The following is a 23,205-nucleotide window of genomic DNA, read 5'->3' as shown; positions in this document are numbered from 1 at the left end:
CTTATACACCTGCTCTGTCTTCAACAATCGTGTAGGGAAGATGAGTATCCTACATTACCACATTATTAGAACAAACTGCTCTTGTACTGAGGTAGGATTTAAGTAGAGTCCCAAAGTCCATCTGCTTTCCTAACATATTTACTTACATACATACCTAGATAAATATACCTAAGTTTATATATTTAAATCTTTACATATATATATATATCTATATTTATACCTGTATATAATTTTTACCCCCTAGTTGTTTCCTCGATTTCTTTTTTCGGAAAGGTGCATTTTTGTTTGTAAGTTTCTTTAAAGAAAAAAATCAAGACAACTATCAACTTAACTGATTTATTCAACATTACACTATCACGTTGTTTGTGAAAACACTTGTGGCCTATGGAAAATCCCATGGCTCCTGGAACAAATGCCACTGGCCTTTTGTTTCCCCATGATGTGTACTCTTTATTATGTTTTTGTTGTTGCTCACGGTCGTATGGCCAGTCAGTGTTATGTTCTTATTGAATTTCTTGAGAAGGAATTGTATCATTTCCTTCAAAATAAAGGGCTGTGTCTACTTAAGTAAGATTGATGATATCTTTCAAAAAAAGAGAAACGTTCAGTTCTAATTTGGAAGAACCTTGTGGGTTCTGAGACTATACAGTATATCTTTTTTTTTTTTTTAATCATTTTCTTAGGGGCTCGTACAACTCTTATCACAATCCATACATCCATCCATTGGGTCAAGCACATTTGTACATTTGTTGCCATCATCATTCTCAAAACATATGCTTTCTGCTTGAGCCCTTGGTATCAACTCATTTTTGTCCCCTTCCAACCTGTTCCCCCCTCCCTCATGAGCCCTTGATAATTTATAATTATTTTTATAAATTATGACAAAATATATTATTTTGTCATATCTTACACTGTCTGACATCTCCCTTCACACACTTTTCTGTTGCCCAGGGAGGCGGTTATATGTAGATCCTTGTCATCGGTTCCCCCTTTCCACCCCACCCTCCCGCTATCGCCACTCTCACCACTGGTCCTGAAGGGATCATCTGTCCTGGCATTTAGGAACTAGAAGAAAGTTGTATGTTTCATCACTGCTACACTGCACCCTGACTGGCTCATCTCCTCCCCGCGACCCTTCTGTAAGGTGATTTCCAGTTGCCCACAGGTGGGTCTTGGGTCCCCAATTTGCACTCCCCCTCATTCACAATAAGATTTTTTGTTCTTTGATCCCTGATCCCTTCGACACCTCATGATCACACAGGCTGGTGTGCTTCTTCCATGTGGACTTTGCTGCTTCTGAGCTAGATGGCCGCTTCTTTACCTTCAAGCATTTAAGACCCCAGACACTATATCTTTTGATAGCCGGGCACCATCAGCTTTCTTCACCACATTTGCTTATGCACCCACTTTGTCTTCAGCGATTATGTCGGGAAGTTGAGCATGATGGAATGCTTAATAAATCAAAGTATTGGTGCATTGAGGGAGTACTTGAGTGGAGGCCCAACGTCCATCTGCTACCTTAATAATTAACTTATAAATATATACACATAGATCTATTTCCCCATCCTCACATATAAATATATTTACACATGTATATGCCTGTATTTAGACCTCTATAAATGCCCTTTGCCTCCTAGCTCTTTCCTCTATTTCCTTTTACTTTCCTCTTGTCCCACTATCATGCTCAGCCTTTATGCGAAACAGAAGGATTTCTCCCAAGTTGTCTCCCCCAAATATATGCCTAACTTAGCTGCTTGCGAATGACTATACACTTGGAGGTCACCAGAAGTAGCCATCTGGAGCAAGCAGAGACCACTGTTTATCCCACAACAAGTAGGACCCACTCCCTTCTGATAAGGATAGTAGCTGTCTTGTTTCCTTGTAGGAGACACCAGAGGTGTCAAACCGGCCCTAGGATGACCAAGGTTAGGCTGCCATCATGAATCTAGGGTCCGCCCATCTTGTCACATGTATACCCCTAAACCTTCCCATCCCTAGCTCATCCCCTTCCTGTTATACTTATGCCTATCATAGATCCCTTTTCTATAATGTGTATGCCTATTGTACTGCCCCTTCCTGTGACGCATGGTTACCTGTAATCACGCCCCCCTAAAGAGATATAATGCTTGGTTAGCAATAAAGAAAGGGCTCTCCCCGTCCTTGGGCCCGGGGCTCTCCTGCTCTCGTGGCTGGGCTCCCCCCACGTAGACCACCAATCGGGGCTGAGGTGAGCAACGCTACCATGAATTGTGTCTGACTCCATTAATTCAATCTCTTCTCTACCTCTCATGCTCTCTATGACTTTACTATAATCTTTACTTATTATCGCTGTATAATTGCACCTACTGGATCTGTGATGATTTGTGGGGGACCACCCCCCTTAACTCCACAAGCGTTCATTTGGGTTTCAGTAATTCCTCTTGGTTACATTACCCTTGATCACGCCCAACCAGGCCTCCTACACACCCCTCACCACTAATTTGGATCACTTGTTCTTCCCTTGTCCCTGGGTTTGTTAACACCCCATCTAACAATTTTCTTCTTTTTTTTAAATCATTTTATTGGGAGCACATACAACTCTTATTCACAATTCATACATACATCAATGTGGGGGGAAGTCAGATACACAGGCATAACCATCCCCACCCTCCCAATCAGTTGCCAAACTGCAGTGGGCCCTGCTCCCTGCCTCTGGGGACAATGGAAAGGCTCCTGTAGGCGGAGTTTACACCCTACTGATAATGGTTCCTATGGAGACCCAGGGAACAGGTCAAAGTTAAGCTGCCATCCTAATTCTAGGATCCACCCATCTTGTCACACGCATACCCCAATCCCTCCTCTTCCTATTGCATGTATGTCCCTAGACCACCCCTTCTCATTACTGTGTAACCTGTAGCCCTCCCTGTGACAGATGTCTCTACCTGTAATTAGTGGGCTGGCATGCCCCCAAAAGGTATATAGGAGTGGGTCAGCAATATAGGGCTCTCTCTGACATCTCTCTGGCTCCCTTCTCTTCCCCCTCTCCTCTCCCATCCTCTCTCCCTTGTTCCCTTGCCCTCCTTCCCTTCCCCCTCTCTCCATGTGGACCACCAAGCTGGGCTGAGGTGAGCAATGCTACCATGTAATGTGTCTGACTGCATTATTGTAATATCTCTCCTCTACCGCTCATGCTCTCGATGACTTTAATATAATACTTATATATCTCAACCGTACAATTGTGCTTACTGAACCTGTGGGTAGTAGCAGTGGGTGGGGGCTGGCCCCCCTACCCCACACACACACACATTTAACTTAATACTACACATCAGTGTGTCCAGCACATCTGTACATCCATTGCCCTCATCATTTGCAAAACATTTGTTCTCCACTTAAGCTCCTGGCATCAGCTCATTTTTCCCCCTCCCTCTCCATTCCCCCCTCCCTCATGAATCCTTGATAATATATAAGTTATTATTGTGTTAGTCTGGGTACATTAAGAAAAACAAATCCACAGAAATTCATATGTATAAGAGTTTTCTATATAAAGGATAAGTGCACATCAAGAAAACATCCCAACCCAGTGCTGCCCAAACCCACAAGTCCAACATTAACCCATATGTCCAACACCAATCCACAAATTCCTCCTCCATCTCACAAAACACACACATTGACGCCGACTGCAGGAAGAAAGCTGAATCAGTGAACTTGCAATTATCTCAGAACTGGCAGGGGTCTCCACATGGCTGCTCCAGCACCGAGGGCTACATCTGGGTAGGTCCATGCGGCTTCTCCTTGGGAATGTCTTGTAGGAAGTGAGCCTTGCACGTTGAAGCAGGGAACTGGCTAAGGAAGCTTCACCCTGGTCCAACCATCACAAAGCAAGAGACCCAAGAACTAGAAAGGCGAGGCTCACTGAGCCATTTATCCCTCCGCCCTTCAATTAAACCCACATGTGTTTATCGACCAGGTTGGCACAATAAACTACCTGCCTCAATTATTTTGTCCTATGTCTTACACTGTCTGACGTCTTTCACCCACTTTTCTGTTGTCCGTCCCCGAGGGAGGAGGTTATATGTAGATCCCTGTAATTGGTTCCCCCTTTCCACCTCACCCTCCCTCCACTCATCTAACAATTTTCATACAAATATTTCTGCAGCATTGGTTACATTTTCCACAATGTGCTGTCATCCTCAGTTTTTCTATTGTGCTTATTTTATTTCCATTAATCTAGCTACCCTGCCCCTCCATAATATCTCATTTTTGTTTTAATGTACATGTTGATCATTTGGCCTCATATATTTGATTATCTAAGGGAGCACAGTATTCACAGGTGATATTGTTTACTCCACAAACCAATCCATTATTTGGATGAAAGGTGACTACTAAGAGTGACATCGGTTCCAAGCTTAAAGGGTGTCTTGGGGAAGAGTCTTCAGGGTTCTTTTAGTCTACTGGCTCAGTGGGTCTGGCCTTTTTTAATGAATTTGGGTCCACATTTTTCATCCTTTCTATCCCGAGCAGTTGGTAGAGGGAAAGCAGTCCCATGTAGTTCAGTGCTTCCCAAAACAGGAGAAAGCACCCCATGAGGGCACTGGAACAATCCAGGGAGCTGCTACCTAGACTATTATCCTGGGTTACGGACCATAGCACCAAAGTTTTTCATTGCAAGCAATGAGTGGAGGGAGGGTGAGGTGGAAAGGGGGAACCAGGCAATTTTTTTCTGAAAGGGGTTAGTAAGCCCAAGTTTAGGATCCTATGATCTAGTTCTTCTGGTCTCAGGCTAGGTTAGACCAAGGGTCATGCTGAGGCTAATGGACCAAACCACTGAAGGGTTCTGAGGAAGAGACAGGACAAGTTTTACAAGTATCACATCAGCTGCAAATGTAGGCTGGACTGAGGAAATGGAGGAGAACATATGAATAAAGACAAGAATTCTGCCCTAATATGGACTCTGTGCCACATACAAGTACAGTATTTTTATGTTAATATATATCACTTAACCGAATGAGCAATGAGGAAAAAGATATTTGGAGAGGTTAAGTAATTTGCCAAAGGTGACAGGACTAGAAAGAAACAGCCTCCACTAAGTCGCAAAGGCCGTGTTTCTTCCACTATGGTGCACTGGCTCCTAGCGGATCATTCAAAGAGGGAGCAAGGTTTAGTTCTTGTGTGGCAGAGTGGCATGAACTAAAGTAGCAACGTCCTCTAAGACGAACGACTCCCTGATCTTATTAACTAGTCTGTGCACCACATGAATGTCGTGGGAGGGAGCAGAGAGTAGAGCGAAAAGGTTGACTTTCTCAAGACAGTTAAGAATGCTTTTGAAAAAAAGAATGCTTTTGACCTCGGAAATTATTTTCTATATAAGGATTCTATAAAAAGAAACAAAAATTAAACATGTAACACTTTTCAAAGTTAATAGTCACTGAAGTAACTCATTCACATCTTTAATTTAAACCCCAGAATGAGACTTTGCTAGAAAAATTACTTAAACAATATAAAGCATCTTTCTCCCAGTGACTATGTAGAGTGGCAGAAAAAAGACAAGCGAGGCTTTCTCCTCCAGTAAAGATTCAGTCCAGGAAACTCACAGGGACACTTCTACCCTACCCTAAGTGTTCCCTATCAGTCAGAATCTACTCGATTGCAATGAGTGTATGCTGAGATGTGGAGTGTAGTTAATACCCTCGTATTCAGTACCACTGCTTTAAGAAGAAGAAAAGGAAAGAAACAAGGTTCTATAAATACTAACAAAAGTACCTTGTCCTACCACTTCTTCTATTTCCTCAATTATATCAGCTTACAATAGTCTCCAAGAATCAGTCTTACCTATCCCAGCCCAATGATGCAATAATCACATTTTCCAAACTGAAAATTAGCACTAGTATGACACTACCTGGAAAAGTACTTTTTCCCTAATGTCTAATTATAAAAGGAAGAGAATCGATGAATAAATCTTTATTGAAATAAACTGGTTGAATTACAGTGATTAAAAAAGAAAGAACCCCTGAGATGTGGAGTCATTCTTAACAGTTATTCCAAAAAATGTGAGATGTGAACAGAGGGGCGTTCTGTTCACACAAGTAGGCTATAGAGAGAAAAGAGGAAGCCATGGGTGGGGTTTATTTTAATAAATTACCACATACTAAATCCAAAAGAAATAATTTAACCACTTAAAAATCTAAAGAGGTCCACAGTATTAAAAAGAAAGTTACTCCTTTTGGTATAGTAGCTCAAGCACAGCTTTGGTCCACCAGTAGCCATTAGCAATGAGAGGTATGGTAGCAGGCTCTCCAAGTTCAGGGGGCTGATCAACAAACTATGACCCTGGAGCCAAATACTACTCCTGTTTTTGTAAATAAAGATTTGCTGAACATAACCACACTCATTCGCTAATGTCTGTCTATGGCTCTTTTGTTATGATGGCAGGTTTGAGTTGTTGGGCCAAAGACCATCTAAGGCCTCCAAAGCCTGAAATATTTGCAGCCCTGACCTTTAGATAAAGAGTGTTTGGCTGTTCCAGATCCACAATAGAGACTCCCAACCATAGATGATCAGCACTTAAATAAAACTTTTACAAATTCCAAAAACCTACGCAAGCTCAACCCTCCCTTCCTTCAAAAAAGGCTCTGATTATAGAGGTCTAAGGTCGGGTCATGAGCCTTGGTGGCAGAGTGGGTTATGAGTTGGGCTGCCAACCACAAGGTTAGCAGTTCAAACCCTCCAGCTGCTTGAAGACTCTCTGCTCCTGTAAGATTTACAGCCTTGAAAATCCACAGAGGTGGTCAGCATCAACTGGATGGCAATGGATTTTGGCTTTAGGGTAGGATCATTATTTATTTTTTTAATAGCCATCGAGTCAATCTGGACTCACGATGACCCTATAGGACATATCATAACTGCCCATGTAGGTTTCTAGGCTTTAAATCTTTACAGCATATCTGTAAACAGCCTCATCTTTGCTTTGCGTAGCTACTTAGAGGTTCAAACCACTGACGTTATGGCTAGCAGCTCAATTCATAACCTATTGCACTACTAGGGCTCCTTGTACAAAAATGTGGACACTAAAACATGAAAATATACAAGGCAGAAATCAGGATATTCAGTAACAGACAAAAGGAGGTTAACTTAGAGACCACAGAGGAGTACACTACTGAATAACTTGGGGCCAGACATGTGGCTCTGACTTCCAGATAGCCAGAAATATAAACAGTTATCATTTTGTGATTTATAGTATCCATCAAGTCAAAACATTATAGTGAAAGTAAACTTTCCCCTTTGATTTCTGAATTGACTGTAAAGGAATGTTTTATTAAAATTTTTCCCAGGGATGTAAAGGCATCATATTCAACTAGCACTTTAATCCTTTAGTACAACTCCCACTCTCCATCATTACCCTACTCCCCAAAATAAAAGAGGCAGAATTTTCCTAATATAATATCATGTTACCTTTTGTATTTTAGGGGGTGGGAGGGTTAGGGAGATGAGATAAATGGGCCTGAAAGTTTAACTGCAATGTTATCAAAGACGGGCAGAAGAAATGCATGCCTGAATTGGAAATAAGTGACTATATGTACCAAGATATTAATACTAATAATAATCCACTAATACAAGCAAGGCCTAAGTTATGACACTCAATTCTCATACAAGTGATACTTTGGGGCCTATAACTCATTTCTCTCGCACTTAGGTAGTCAAATGCATCTACAAAAGAATAGATGTCAAGACATAGCAAAAGCATAATTTCATCTTACCAGTGTGGAATTTAAAATATGATTCCCCTGTATTAGAACATGTAAAAGGCTAACCTACTTTTCCAAGTTTAGTGACGGCGGTTACAATGTCTTTTTGTCTGGGACATGTCTTCATATCCTGAAATGCAGAAAGCACATCTAACACTTTCAGAAGCTCTGCTCCACGTGCCTGCGGGTAGATGCCGCTCCTGCTATATGTTTTCTGAGCTCCCAAACTCCTCTGCCCCTCAACTCTTAACTCAGGATTTGGCTAAACTCACTCTGTAGGGGAGCCTTCTTTGCACCTTCAAAAGCTGCGACTGCAAAGGCTTCCTGGTTCTATTCCTTCCTTTTCAACCTCACAGGATCATGGGCAGTTTCTTAAAATTCTCTCTAAAAGTTCTTCCCAACAGGGACAGAGTTCTGATCCAAATATAAGTACTATATACTCTGAAATTATTTCTAAAACTGACTTTTAAGTGTATAGAAAGGCCAAAACCCACTGTTACTGAACTGACTGCAAATCATAGCAACCCTATACAGGGTTTTAAGGATGCAAATTTTTACCAAAGCAGACAGGTTTTTTTCTCCCAAGGAGCAGCTGGTGGATTTGAACTACTGGCCTAATGGCTAGTGGTCCAAAGCCTAACCAACAGCACTAGCAGGGCTCCTTATAAAAATGTTAACCCTCTATAATAACAGACTAGCAAAATTAACGTTAAAAAGAACACTTGCACTTCAACCTCCTGCCCCAACAGTAAATCTAGAGACCTTGGAATCCCTTTTTCTCCTCCTCCCCCCTTCCCTCCCTTTCTGCTCACACAGCCAGCTAACAATCAAGCCATATTCCCATTCTCCAACCCACTCCTCCGCCAATCAATTCAGCTGTGGAGTGTAGAGCTGGAACCTACTGTGTTCTAACCTCTGAAAAAGAAGTGGTCTATAGATGCACTTTTGTGACAGAAAATTACCTTCTGTCGGCTTTATGTTGGAGAAGAATGGATATAAGTAAAATAAATCATTTATGCTGTGGCCCATTCCTCCACCACCATATTTCCTCCACTCAAAACTTCCTGGTTAGTCCTTCCTTTTCAACCTCACAGGAGAGATCCAAGAAGTACTCTTCACATCTGGACAGCTGTAACAGCCCTCTAGCTGGTCACTCTGTATTGAGTCTCCCTTCTCCAATCCATCCTGTAGATCAATCTTCCTAAACCACCCCATCTTGTGCATGAAAATTCCAAGGCTACAAGACAAACTTGATGAGAGTTAGAGGAGGGGGAGGAACGAAAAGGAAATTTGACGACAGGAAAAGGACAAGTTTGCATTTTGCTTTAAATACACTTATTTTAGCCTTTTACAAGAATCAGCTTACCTGGCAGCACTGTCAAACAAGCATCAGACAACTAACCACGAGATTGTCAGTTCAAGCTGGTCCAGCTGCTCCAAGAGAGAACGATGAAGCTACTACCTGCTTCAGTAAACATCCAAAGCCTCAAAAATCCTTTATCAGGTTGATGTGAGCTTGGTGCTCTTTTAAAAAGCAAAAAAAAAAAAAAAAAAAATCCTGCTGCTTGACATTTTCTCTTTCCATAAACAATATTCTAAGAAAACCAAACTGTAAAACCTTACGAAAGTAACAATTACACAATGGATGGATGGATGGATTGCGATGAGTTGTACGAGCCCCCAATAAAATTTTTTTAAATAAATAACAATTACTTCAATTAAATATAAATACTACAGTCCAATTTTCTCTACTTTAGACTTCATGCTTTATAATGTATCGCTCAGTAATTTCTACATAACTCTTTTTTTTAAAGCACTTTATTGGGGGCTCATACAACTCTTATCACAATCCATACATACATCAATTGCGTCAAGCACATTTCTACATAACTTTTATGTTTAATACATAGCTATCACAACACGTTTCATTATTTAGCACCTTATTCACACATCCCTATAGCTTCACCAGGCAGTGTTTCCTTCTGTTGTATCGAGTTGTTATGAATCAGAACTGACTTAAGAGCACCTAACAATATAGCTTCCCTGTTGTTTTGTTTTGGGGGGAGTCACAGCCTACCACCAGGATTCAAGACACTAGAGGCACCAGATAACCTACCACCACTGGAGTCTAAACTATCAACACCTCGAGCTCAATCTACGGTATTACCTTAGATATCCCCCAGTGTCTTCTTGAGCTGCTTCCAATCTGTCCTTAAGCCTCCTTCCAATCTGTTCTCCACTCTAGAACAACAGTATTCTTTTAAAAAGTAAAAATGATAATGTCACCATCCCATGTCTTAAAGCGTTTCAATGTCTTCTCATCAGCCTCAGAAAAACAACAAAGATTATTAACACAGTCCATAAAGGCTGGTTTTGATCTGATCCCTACTGCCTCTTCTCTAATCCCACCCCTTTCTCTGTCCTCAGTACCCTAAAGTACAAAGTATAGCCATGTTCGCCAACACTTGGACTTTAATCACCTACTGGTTTGTGCATGTGCAGTTCCTTTTGGTAGGAACAATGCTCCGCTCCCCCACAGCCCATCCTTGCAGTCCCCATCCCAGTTTGATTAATATACACGTATATTCACTTGGCAGTTCTCAACTTCAACATTACTTCTTTCACATGCCAAGCTAGATTGGGGGCCCTGCTATACAGGGGGGCTTCAAAAAAGTTCATGGAACTTTTTTAATTCAAGGCAGAGAGGTCAGTTCAGGACGTTATTAAAACAGTTTGGGGAGAGAAAATCCTGCTAAATTTTCTCAAAGGACAGAACAATCACAAAAGTTTAATAGAAATTACAAACACACACACATACACACACACATTTATGGAGAACTACATTGGAGAGAAAAGTCAAGAAACTTGCACCAAGGAATCCCCTCCCCACACCCCACAGTCCTATCATCACCTGCTCATTCTTCGAAAGTTGAAAGGCTGCAGCACATTTAGAAATCTTACCCCATCCATCCTACAGCGTTCATCTAGCCTCTGCATGTTTCCTTTTTTCGTTCCCCACCCTCGAAGAACACTCATAAGGAACATAATTTGAGTTCCTCCAGAATGTCAAAACTGCCATTTGGAAATGGTATAAAAGCGTGTAGAATCCTTTACAGAAGGGTTAGCAATGGAAACACTGTCTTCCTAAATCTAGAAACTTCGATGGTGGATATGGCAAGAAATCATAGCTTCACATTTTTAAGGTTTCCACAATTTTGGAGCAATCCTCTTTGATTTACTTGTACACTCATGTCAACTTATATTTTCTCTAGTAATTTCATTGGTGGGGGAAGCCATCTATAAATTCCTTGTGAGCAGAGATTATATTTGACTATCAAAACAGTCTGGCCCATAATAGGCATTAAGTTAGTGAATAACGAATAGGTGACAAATTAAATAACAGTGCTCTGTCAAACAGAGAAGCAAATAACATGCACCTTACACAATTCCATTTACTGAGCACTTATTATAAGTGCTATTAGAAATTTGGCAGAAATCTTTTATTGTTCAAAAAAATAAGCGCTTGACCAGTTTGTCTGAATATTATTAATTTTAATGGTACATAGAACCAAAAAGAAAAGGATTCTCAATCTTATGAAAGAATAATAGCTTGAAAGAGAAATGGATTAATATGAAGCCTTTTTTCACAGAAAGCATAAAATATTGGGCCTCTGCTCATGCCCTCTTCTCAATGCAAGAACACTTTTCTAACAACGTGGCATCCTGTGATGCTCACCCTCCCGGCACAATCACTTAAGACGAAATGGATGCATAAACAAATGTGGTGAAGAAAGCTGATAGTGCCCAGCTTTATGGCTATCAGAAGATACAGCGTCTGGTGTCTTAAAAACCTGAAGTTAAATAAGCAACCATCTAGCAGAGAAGCAACAAGCACACATGGAAGAAGCACACCAGCCTGTGTGATCATGAGGTGTTCACGAGATCAGGTTAACAGGGACCAAAAGACCCAACACAAAAAACAAACAAAAACCATATTGTTAAGAACAAGGGGAGTCAGAGCTGAGACCCCAAACCCATCTGTACACAATGGGGATATCCCCTCACAAAAGAGTCACAAGGAAGGGATGAGTCAACAAGGGTGCAGTATAGCACCGAAGAAACACATAATATTCCTCTGCTTCCTTGAGTCTTCACCCCCTTCCCCCCACCCCACCACCACTAACCGCCACTATCATGACCCCAGTCCAGCTTTTCACTTCAGGCTAGACCAGAGCATGTGCACAGGTACAGAGTCTTATCACAACACAAGGAATCCAGGAACAGGAATGGGAGTAGCGATAAACCAGGAGGGGAAGGGGAAGGAGGGGAGAGGAGGGAGGAAAGAGAGAACTGATTGAAAAGATCCACACATAACCACCACCACCCCCGCCCCAGGGGGACGAACAACAGAAACCATGGGGGCAAGGAAGACAGCCATTGGTGTAAGATATGAATATAATAATAATTTCTAATTTATCAAGGGATCACAAGGGTGGGGAGGTTGGGGAAAAAGAGGAGCTGGTACTAAGGGCACACAGAAAATAAATGTTTAGAAAATAATGATGGCAACATATGCACAAATCTGCTTGATACAACGGATGTATGGATTGTTACAAGAGCTGTAAGAGCCCCCAATAAAATAATATTTTAGTTAAAAAAAAGAGAGCACAAAATACACAATGCAGAAGGGAGAATCAGGGAACAGCTAAAACAAAAGTTCTTTTTTCCTCATTATATCAACTTAGTTGGGTTCTATTTGAAGATGCAAATATACCAAGTAATACAAAAAGGAAGATATATCCTATGGATCAACCAACAACAATAAATCCCTTCAAATCTAACCTGAAACATACTCAATTGGAAACAAATCATTATAATGTCTTTTGACTCATTAGACTGTCGTTTAAAATTGCATTTCTTTTTGCATACAAAAAATGATTTTAATAATTGTCCATGGATTAAATATATTCAAATATATTTGGTATGGGTGAAATCTGGAGAAAACTAATCTATGAAAATTTTAAAATACGTATAATTTTGGAGGGTAAAGGGAGAATGGGTAGGGAAGGGGGAGCCGATTGCAAGGAACTATATGTGACCTCCTCCCTGGGGGAACAGACAACCGAAAAGTGGGTGAAGGGAGACGTTAGACAGGGCAAGATATGACAAAATACCAATTTATAAACTATCAAGGGCTCATGAGGGAGGGGGGAGCCGGGAGGCAGGGGAAAAATGAGGACCTAATGTGGGGGTTTAAGTGAAGAGAAAATGTTTTGAGAATGATGTACAAATGCGCTTTACACAATTGATGTGTGTATGGATTGCGATAACAGTTGTATGAGCCCCTAATAAAATGTTTAAAACAAACAAAAAAAAATACGTTTAATTTTAAAACCAGAGCTACTGAAACATGATACAGATCGTTAATATGTTCCAGAATATCTTAAACACTGTCCAAACTAGCTATCAGGGAAGATGACTAAGAAAAGGAGCCCTGATGCTGTTGTCGGTTTTACTACAAGATCAGCAGTTTGAACCCACCAGCCACTTGGTGGGGGAGGGGGGGGGGGACACAAGTGAGGCTGTCTGCCCAAGCAAAAATTTGCAGTCTTAGAAATCCAAAGGGGCAGTTCTACTCTATCCTACTGGGTCACAATGACTCAGAATTGCCATGGTGGCAATGGGTCTGGTTTCTGGTTTTCATAGCTAAGAGAATTCCTAAAACAAAGAACTGTAAAATTTTATGATATCCAAGCTACTTTAATCAGAAACGTAGTTGACAGTAAGTCTACAACCATCTATACTAAACCAAACTCTGCTATCTGGGCAATTCTGACTCACAGTGACCTGAGAGGGAGGACAGAACTGGCCCTTTGGGTTTGAGACTTTACATCTTTCTTTACAGGAGCAGAAAGCCTTATCTTTTTTCCAAAGAAGCGGTTGGTTGGTTCAAACCACTGACCTTCAGTTCGCAGCTCATTGGGTAGCCCGTAGCCCGTTGCACCCCACTCCTTAATTATCGCAGATTCTCATAGTGTAGTCTGTGGCTCTGAAAAGATCCCTGATGCCATGCCTGGAGGTTCACCTAGTCAAAACTACATTCATAATACTGCTAAAATAATATTGCCTTATTCTCTCTGTTGTCACCTGCAGTCAAGGTGCAAAAGCAAAAAGCAAAAGGTGAGCAAAAATCAAAGCAATGACATCAAACGTGGACATAGTGTTTCTATTTTTCACTGCCAAACACCCCAGAGACCCAGTAACATTTACAAATATTCTTGATAAAGCATTTGTAAGATTATTTCATTAAATTTTAACTCTTGGAAGATTTTTCTAATAACAGGTGGAATAAAATGGGAAGTACACATAAAGCATTTTGGCTGCATATTTGATTAAAATTGATCTGCATGCTACGCCATTTTGTTCACAGTATACCCTTTTTACTTTAAAAAATGAATGACAAGCAAACTTTTAAAAATGAATGGTTATTCAAAGTTCAGTGTGTGCAGGCATCCTTCAGGAAATTACCAAAGTGAGTTTGTCACTTCAAAGAAAATGACAGGCAGGATTTATTACCAGTAATAAAATTGAGCCTTTCAAGCAAAAAATTAGAATTTTGGAAAACCTGTGCTCTTTGTTGTGAGGCTACGAGCTTTTGGGTATTTAAGGCCTTCTGGTGAGATCTGTGGGGAGATTAGTATGATTTTTCTTCATACTAGATGTGTCAACATTCAGAAGATTCACATACATTTACAACAAATATTTTCCAAATGACCCATGCAATGGATTTTAATACAACAGAATAAAATGTTCCCTGATACGGCTTCAGAGTCCACAATGCAAGTAACCTTTAAGAAACTGCCACCCTGGAAATAATGAGAATGTGGCCACACTGAGAAAATGTAATACGCTGTGTAAACTTTCACCTAAAACACAGTAAAGTTCCTTTTTCCCAAAAGAAACTATCACCTGCCCAGTTTTTAGGAAGAATTTAAGAGAATGTTCCATAATTATGTGTTATTAGATGCCACGGAGTTATTTTTGACTCAGAAAGCCTCTATGAGTCCGAGAGAAGGAAACAGTGCCCAGTCCTGCGTCATCCTCGCAATCAGGTGTGCAGACTCTTTTACAAATGGAGTACCAATTCCGTTTTCCAGTTATATATCTGTATGAGGTCAAATTTTCTTCAGAACACAGAAGTACATATAATTCAATTGTTTTCTACTAGCTAGTCAATAAGTAGTAATGTAAAACAGTGTCGTTTTTCTCACAACCTTTGCTTGGGAAATAATTTTTCCCAAAACATGCTATGTTGAAAATGTTAAGTTTAAAAAAAAAAAAAGAAAATGTTAAGTTTTATTATGTTTACTATTCATTAGTTATTTTTAAATAAATTAACAAATGTTTTAAACGTTTCTGTTTCCATTTCTAATACAGTGAATACCAATAGGTATAACCCATTTATAAGAAAAAGTGCTCTATGTCCTCAATTTTTTTAAGTAAGGGGTCCTGATACCAGAACTTTGATTACTGCTGGTTTATATTTAAATACTTAATCAGAGTATGATGACTAAGGTATTTTAATATAGCTTCACTTTTATTTTTACTCTTCAGTAAGCCTTACTGAATATTTCAGAATTTTTTAAGTTAAATCAATTCCTGAAAAACAGACTCAGTGTCTTGATACTTTATCATGAAGAAGTCCTGGTGTGCAGTGTTTAAGCGCTCAACTACTAATAGAGAGGTCGGCAGTTCCATCACACCAACCACTCTATGAACAGGCTTCCCTGGAGTGTCATCTTACGGTGTATGAAAGGAGCCATCTAAGAAGTAGGAGGAGGGAACTCGTTACCAGCAAGAGCCAGGAGTGGAGCATGTTCTCTGAACCGGAAATCCATGCATAGTGGACCTCCTGCACTGAGAAGACAGCTGTGACATCAGAGGAACAGCAGCAGAACCTTGAGCCAGCGCATGGAACAGAATGGTAGGCGGGCTTCCCAGTCCATGGAGCAAGTAAGGCTACGTACTTTCATGCAAGAGGCTGGCTTGTGGAATTCAGGGAGCTGGGCTTGCTGACCCACAGTTAGGGCTTACTGCTTTGGGGTTGAGGCATAAAGCATAGTGGGGTACCCTTTGGGCATCCGTTAGCAACTCTGAAGGAACTTTGTAACAAGTCCACAACAACTCTATGTTGAGCATTTCTCCCTGGCATTACAACTTGTTCACTTCCTCAATAAACCCTTTAATCATGAATTTGTCTGAGTTCTGTGTAGCTATTGCAATGGATATTAGCACCTAGATATAGCAAGTGCTACTTAAGACAGCAACTTCCATAACTGCCCCCCCATAAGATGTAGGTATCTGCTTTTGCACACACACATTGCCACAACCCCCTTCGCTATTCATCCAGAAGCAGAAACAATCATTGTTCTAGGATCTTATCTTCTTAATGCTATACTTAAAAAAAAAACAACTTATTTTTTAGAACAGTGTCTTAAATATTTTTTTTTTTAGTGTCTTAAATATTAAGGTGTTTAAAATGCTTGTAATTCTGAGGTTTCACTATTAAAACGCATAGTCATCGAGTCAATTCTGACTCACAGCAACCCTATAGGGCAGGGTTAAACTGCTCCCGTGAGTTTTCGAGACTGTTAATTTTTCTTTATAGACAGAAAACCAGGGCTCCCTGGGGTTTGACTACTATTTCTTTCACACACCAATCATAACTTTAACAAAATTTATAAAAATCATCACAGAAAGATGTTGGAAAGTCGTGTCTTTCTCCCGCAGAATGACTGGTGGTTTCAAATTGCTGGCCTTGCAGTTAGCAATCTAACTCTTGACCCAAAGTACTACTATACAAGAATCAGGAGCCCCGGTCTCGTGCTGTAGGACTGTTTAACATAGGACTGTTAAACACAAAGTCAACAGTTCAAGCTCACCAGCCACCATAAAAATGCGACTGTCTGTTCCCATAAAGATTTTTTTACTTGAGGAGCTGTTATCAAGGGTTTAAGTAGAAAGGAAATGTTTTGAAAATGATGATGGCAACATATGTATAAATGCGCTTGACACAATGGATGAATGTATGGATTGTGATAAGAGATGTAAGAGCTCCCAATAAAAGTATTTAATAAAAAATTTTAAAATATTTTGTTACTTAGAAACCTTGTAACTATTCCAACTCATAATTACCCTATATATAAGGTATCCAATCAGTAAATTTTCATGGGAGCAGACAGCTTCATCTTTAGGGTAAACAGCCCAATGTCTACCTAAAGCACCACCAACCAACGCTCCAAAATCATTGCCTACAGGACAGGGTAGAACAGCCCCTGTGAGTTTCCAAGACCACAACTCTTTACAGGAGTAGAAAGCCCCATCTTCCTCCTGTAGAGTGGCCAGTGGTTTAGAACTGCTGACCTTGCAGTTAGCAGCTTAATAAGTCAAAGCATAAGCACCAGGGCTCCTTATTCTTGTATAGTAGTACCCTAATCTCCTCATTCGCTTTGATTATCTTGAGAGCCTGCTTTGTTTTGAAATTGAAGCTACTTGAAATGATATTCTTTGCTAAACTCTACTGATTCTTATATAAAATTTATCACAATTGCAAAGCTGAATTAAATAGGAAAGACAGGCAGGAAGAAAGGAAAAGGATCCATAGAGCTCAGTGAAAAACCAGCCTCCACATCCTGCAGTTCCACAATGCAACAATTACAGCAGTCCCCCAAATTACAAGCACATCTTTTCTTGTATTTGGAACTTAGAATTTAGAGTGCATTGTCAAGAGAAACAATGATAAAATAGTTTATGTTCCCACACTTGCCCAGCAAGAGTTGATTTGTTCCATGTCATCTCAGAACTAGTCTTGAGTTCTAGACGATACATAACATTACACAACATACAATACCTAACATGTGAAGTCTTATATGAAAGTCTATGTAGCAGAAATCCTGATTGCCAATTACTAACTATATGAGCTAACAAAACTTAATGAACTCAAACAAACAAAAAAACGCTTAAAGAACTTTTCTGGGTCTGAAGTTCCTTATCTGTAAAGGAGTACTGCCTATCATGGAGAAATTAGTAAGGTACAACCAGTAGAGACTATGGCAAAGCAAATAATCATGAAAAAAGTAATTATATCACTCTCTAGTGTCATTTATTACCCTGTCTGCACATCCTTTTTAATCCTGACACTGTGCTAAATAAACACACACCACTGAGAATTTCTTGGGAGAGAATCTGGAATTGAAAATCTTGGTTTTACTTTAGTCACTACAAGCTATGTAACTTTAAGCTAGATATTTAACTTCTCTGAACCTTTAACTGTTAGCCTGCTACCTAAAAAAAAAAAGACAAAATATTATAAGATAATAATAATTTGACAGGTCATGAGCCACCATAAATTGAACAGTACCAGAGATGTTAGCTTTTACCTATTCAAAGTCCACCTGCTCAAAAATCACCTGTCTTCTAATTCTAAGATCAAATGGGCACAACAAGCAAACGAGCATCAACTAAAGTAACAGGCAAAAAGCTAAGTAATCCACAGTAAGATGCTACCAACAGCATCCCCTTTACAGTTCCAGACTTTAGAATATACTTGTTTAACTCAAATGAAACTCTGGTTGGTGGAATTCCAGGCAAAATGTTTTCTTTTTTTTTTTTTTAATTAAGTTAAAAAAAGGGAAGCTACACAGAAGACTTTCTGTCCTTGCCCAAGCTAGCAATTTGCATCCTGAGAAAGCTTGCTTGAGCACTGTTCACCCTTTGTCACTTAGCTTCCCTTCCTACTCCCTAAAATAGTTCCCACAAAAAAGGCAGTGCGAACCCTGAAATAAAGCAAAGGAAACTGGTCAAATGAACATGTGCTCAAGTTAGAGTAACTATTCGCAACATAACCCACTAGAAAAATCCAACCTGGTCATACCAAGGATAACGGAGGAAAGGCAAAAACTTTTTCAAAGTCTTCATTAATACATCTTTCTAACTTTCTGTTTCTAATTATCTTTTCCCCATAATAACTTAAAAATCTATCTTGTTAAAGGTTATGCAATCTTATAAAAAAGCTTGCTATTAATAATGCAATTTAATAGTTAAAACACAAGGAGCTAATCAAATGCTCCAAAGGCTCAGTTGTGCTACAACCCAAAGAACTGTACTGCACTTCAAAATTGTGGGAAAATAACAAAATAAAATTTGAATGCTTTGGGGGGCTGGGGGACATGAGCTGATACCAAAGGCTTAAGTACCCCTAAATATACACCAGTTACCCAAAACGAATCAGTCTTCATCTTCTTCACCTTGCCTGAGACCCTTAGGAAGGGAGCTAGTGACCTGATAAGACAGCCCCATGTTAAAAGAACTATTTAACTATTAAGCTAATCATGGTTGCATGTGAATTTCATCTTGCATGCTGTTAGGAGCCCTGGCAGAACCGAAGATTAAGGCTACTAACCAAAGGTTGCCAGTTCAAACCTACCAGCTGCTCAGCAGGTGAAAGATGAGGCTGTCTACTCTTGTTAGGATTTGCAGTCTCAGAAACCCTGTACGGGGTCACTATGAGTCAAAATCGACCCCATGGTGGTGGGGCAGGTGAAAATGGAGATGATGCTGGGCAAGTTCTAGCAGGGCTTCCAGACTAAGTCAGACTACGAAATGTCTGGTGACTGACCCATCTGCTTCTGAAATCAGCCAATAAGAGCACTCTGAATCGCAATGGTCCCATCCACAGCCCTCATGAGGATGGGGACACTGCAGACTCAACAGTATTTCTCTCTGTTGTGTATGGGGTCACCATGAGGGGGAGGCTGGTTCAACAGCAGCTAACATTAACTGGATGAGAAAACCCCACAAGTCAAATTAAAAAAAAAAAAAAAGCCTGTTGCTAACTAGTTGATTTCCACTCAGGGGGACCTGGATATATTAAGATAAAACTAAATACAAAATAACAATAATAATATATAATTGCTCAAGGATCCAAGAGGGTGGGAGGGAAGTAAAAAAAGAAGCGCTCAAGCAGAAAGAAAATGTCTTGAGAATGTTGAAGGCAACATATGTACAAGTGTGCTTAACACAATTAAATGATGGAATGTTGCTATAAGAAAAAAAAAAGGATAAAACTGAGTTCCATAGGATTATGTTGGATATGATCTTTATATAATTCAATGGTTAAGCCTGTCTCACAATGCTGTGTGGTGGACTTGTACTAACAACCTGTTGGTTGGTGGTTGAGCACAAACTATTTGCACTGATTCAGCAACAATGGTTCGCAACTTGAGTCAAGTTAGGGCCATAAAACAAAAAAAGCCTCAGGGCCACCAGCTGTGTGACCCTGACACCATGTTACTAATACTTCTTTTACATGAACGACTATGAGAAATTACAGGACTGATCTAATTAGGAAAATTACCAATGAAGTTTTCAAATGCTTCAGAACTACATGATAATAGCAGAAAAGGAATCAGAGGGAGTAAAACAAGAAAGTCCTTAGAGCATTCAACTATCTGAACAAGAAATAGTCAACAAACAGGTTAAAACAAGTCTACAGCTACCAACTGTTGGCAACATGTAAGTTACCACACCATATACTTGTCAGATTTCCCAACATGCAAAACAAAAGGGAGCCTCCCCTCACACAGCACTGGCCTTCTGACTTCTAGACCGAAGAAACGGCTTTTCTAGGACGGGGGCAATTTAGTCTCCTATGCTCTCCCACTTGAGTTTCACAATCTTTAAAAACCTTCAACAAGAAAAGTCCACCTCACTTCTAAAGCTTTTCACGCTAACCTGAATAAAAGCTGCATTTTTTTAATACACTACCAATCGTTTCTCTAGTTGCAAACTAGATCCATATATCTGCTAGATATTAAGATGTTTCAGGCTAAACAATGAAGTTTGCAGAAACAAGTAATGCGGTGGAAATGCAAGCATTCAACAAGTTTCCTTATCAGTAAAATTCCTAAAGTAAAAGCTTGGGTGGGTGGGGGGGAATCTGTGAAGATAAACTCCCGCCAAGGCTACTGATGATACAAAGTTACTAATATAGAAATTGAGAAATATTTGACATACTCTAAAAACAGTTTCTCCCTCTAAAAATAAAGAGGAAACGCATTTGCCAACACAGAAAGTTGGTTCTTAAAAATGATAATCACAAGGGAGGCATTTCTAAAAATACTTGACTTCTGGAATAGCAATAACCCTTTCAAAGCAGGTTTTGGTCATGTCTCACCAAGAACAAGCAAACGGGAGGGTGGGGGGGACATTAAGTTGATAATGGACTCCTGCTTTATTTGTTTCTATCACAAACTGTTGTTTACACAGTTAAAGATCTACAACCCAAACTACCACATACAACAGTCACTTCCAGTCATTAAAAGCATCTGACACAGATAAGGTCCCAAGGATTTTCTAATACATTTACAATGACAGCTATTCTAGCAACCAGTTCAAAGGTTTGGGATCATTTGCATTCGCATTCTATACACACGTTATTTACATGGGTTGGAAAGGGAAGCCTCAGCAAACCGCATTCTATTTTGTTACTTTTGAAGCCAACAATTCAAGAACTTGGGGGAGAGGGAAAAGTACGTAAGCAAGCCATTTTTTCCAAATAGTTCGGAATAGTTCATGTTGTACAATAACGACAAGCTTAAACAACCTCTAGATCACATTATAGTGGAGCGGAAGTGAACATGACGGGAGGGGAAAACCCGACTTAAAAAACGGGCAGGCAGGCAAATTTACAAACCTTCAATTAAAGGAATTTAAGATGAACTTCTCTCCAACACCCTCCCTTACTCCCCACCCGATTCCCCGTCTCCTCGGGGAGGTCTGTGTAAATGTGACTCATGACAAATTTTCTTTTTAAGAAATGAAAGACACACCCTCTGGATGGAATTGACATAATCGCCCCCACCCCACCGCACCCTCCCCCGACAGACACACACCCCGCTTTTCCTCTCCCGTCTGCTACTTCTCCCTAGCCTCACGCTGGTGGCTTTGCTGTCCCTTCCGGCCCGGCCAGGGCCGGGGGCGCTGGGCAGACGCGCGGCCCGCGGGGAGCTGCCGAGGGGCCGAGCCCGCGGGGAGGCGCGCGACCGGGGGCTGCGGGCTGCGGGCTGCGGCGGGCTCGGGCTCCCTCCCCTCTAAGGGTTTCGACCACCAGCGCCACTTCCTGTATCACAGCCCAACTCCCTCTGCCCTGCCACTTGCTCTCCAGGGCTGGGGTTGAAGGTGGGGTTGGGGTTGGGGTTGAAGCGGAGGCTAGGCAGTTCCCCACCCCGCCCAGTGGGCTGGTCACTCCGGCGGCCAGCCGCGGGTCCTCGGGCCGACCCGCACCCGCCCGCGCTCCTCACCTGTATGTAGTTGTTTTCACAGTAGTCCGCCACCCGGGTCAGGTTCTGGTAACTCTCTATCAGCGCCCTCTTGCCAGACGGAATCTCCTCCTCTAGTAACATCTGCAGCTCTGCCATTTTCCACCCCTCTGCATCGCTTCCTCTCGCGTTAAAGAGACAGCGGCAGCCCGGTCCGCGGAGGCACCCAGCACCTCACAGCCCGGATACAAACCGCCTACCCGCCCTCCCGCCTGGTATTGTGGGACAGTACCTCCTCCTCTTCCTCCTTGCTCTCCCTACCCGCTCCGCGCAGCCGCCCCAACCACGTCTTCTCGCGATCATTCCTAACTCCCAAGCAACGAGATTACCCACGGGCTTCTGGGAACTGTAGTCTCGGACAAGCTAGGCTACCTAGCCTAGCGGGGGGGAAAAAAACAAAACCTGGAGGAGCGTGGTTAGAGAAGTTTGACCTAGGATGGGGATTTTAGGTCTGGCCTTTTCTGACGGCCCGATAGATGGCGCGACAGGATGATTCTACATAGTACACCCAAAGCACTCCCAAGGCTGTGCAACCCGAGGAATTTTAAGAAATGTCAGTCATTCAGAGCCATCTAGTCTGTGACTAGTATTAAAAAGGGCTATCACCTGGAAAACTCCAAATATTCACAGGTACTCCCTGACTTAAGATGTATTCGAGTTAAAAGATTGCACTTTGGCCGTCTCCTTTTTGTGATCTGTTTTCGTACATTTACTTAAAATCAGTAATAACTCTATAATTGGTTGATTGAAAGAAAAGAAAGAACGCTAGTGGCACTGTCTGGTAAGCGTTCGACTTTAACTGCAAGGCCACCAGCCGCATTGTGCACTATGGGATCGTAATGAGTCGGGACCAATTGGATGGCAATGAGTTATCATTAGTTATACCACATGCCCTTGTTAGGTGCCCTCCAATTGCTTCTGACCCTACACAACAGAACTAAACACTGGCCCATCCTGCACCATCTGCATCATTTTTTACGTATGTACTATTGTTAGAGCCACTATGGTCAGTTCGCATAATTGAGAGCTTTCTCCTTTTTTATTGGCCCACTACTTTACCAAGCAGGATGTTCTCAAGAGAATAGAAACACCCCCCCACCCCCCAC

The 23,205-nt window shown here is 41.1% G+C and overlaps 1 protein-coding gene across 13 annotated transcripts in view; it reads right to left on the bottom strand.

Annotated features, from left to right (window-relative positions):
- Positions 1-23,205, bottom strand: part of ABI1 (abl interactor 1) — a 124,782-nt gene that overhangs the window by 91,566 nt on the left and 10,011 nt on the right. For 12 of the 13 annotated variants that reach the window (XM_045300199.1, XM_045300203.1, XM_045300200.1 and 9 more), the window contains exon 1: positions 22,082-22,299. The exons of the other annotated variant lie outside the window; for it this stretch is intronic. In XM_045300199.1, coding sequence (XP_045156134.1) covers positions 22,082-22,198 — 117 coding nt within the window. In that variant the 5' untranslated portion in view covers positions 22,199-22,299. Of the gene's footprint in view, positions 1-22,081; positions 22,300-23,205 lie in introns of those variants that run through there. 13 annotated transcript variants of the gene reach the window in all.

The sequence above is a fragment of the Echinops telfairi genome, unplaced genomic scaffold, assembly GCF_000313985.2.
Source record: "Echinops telfairi isolate 266 unplaced genomic scaffold, ASM31398v2 ScPeMD7_7461;HRSCAF=8499, whole genome shotgun sequence".
In the NCBI taxonomy this organism is placed as follows: domain Eukaryota; kingdom Metazoa; phylum Chordata; class Mammalia; order Afrosoricida; family Tenrecidae; genus Echinops; species Echinops telfairi.
The sequence above is the reverse complement of the archived record's forward strand: the minus strand, read 5'-3'. Positions and strand labels throughout refer to the sequence as shown.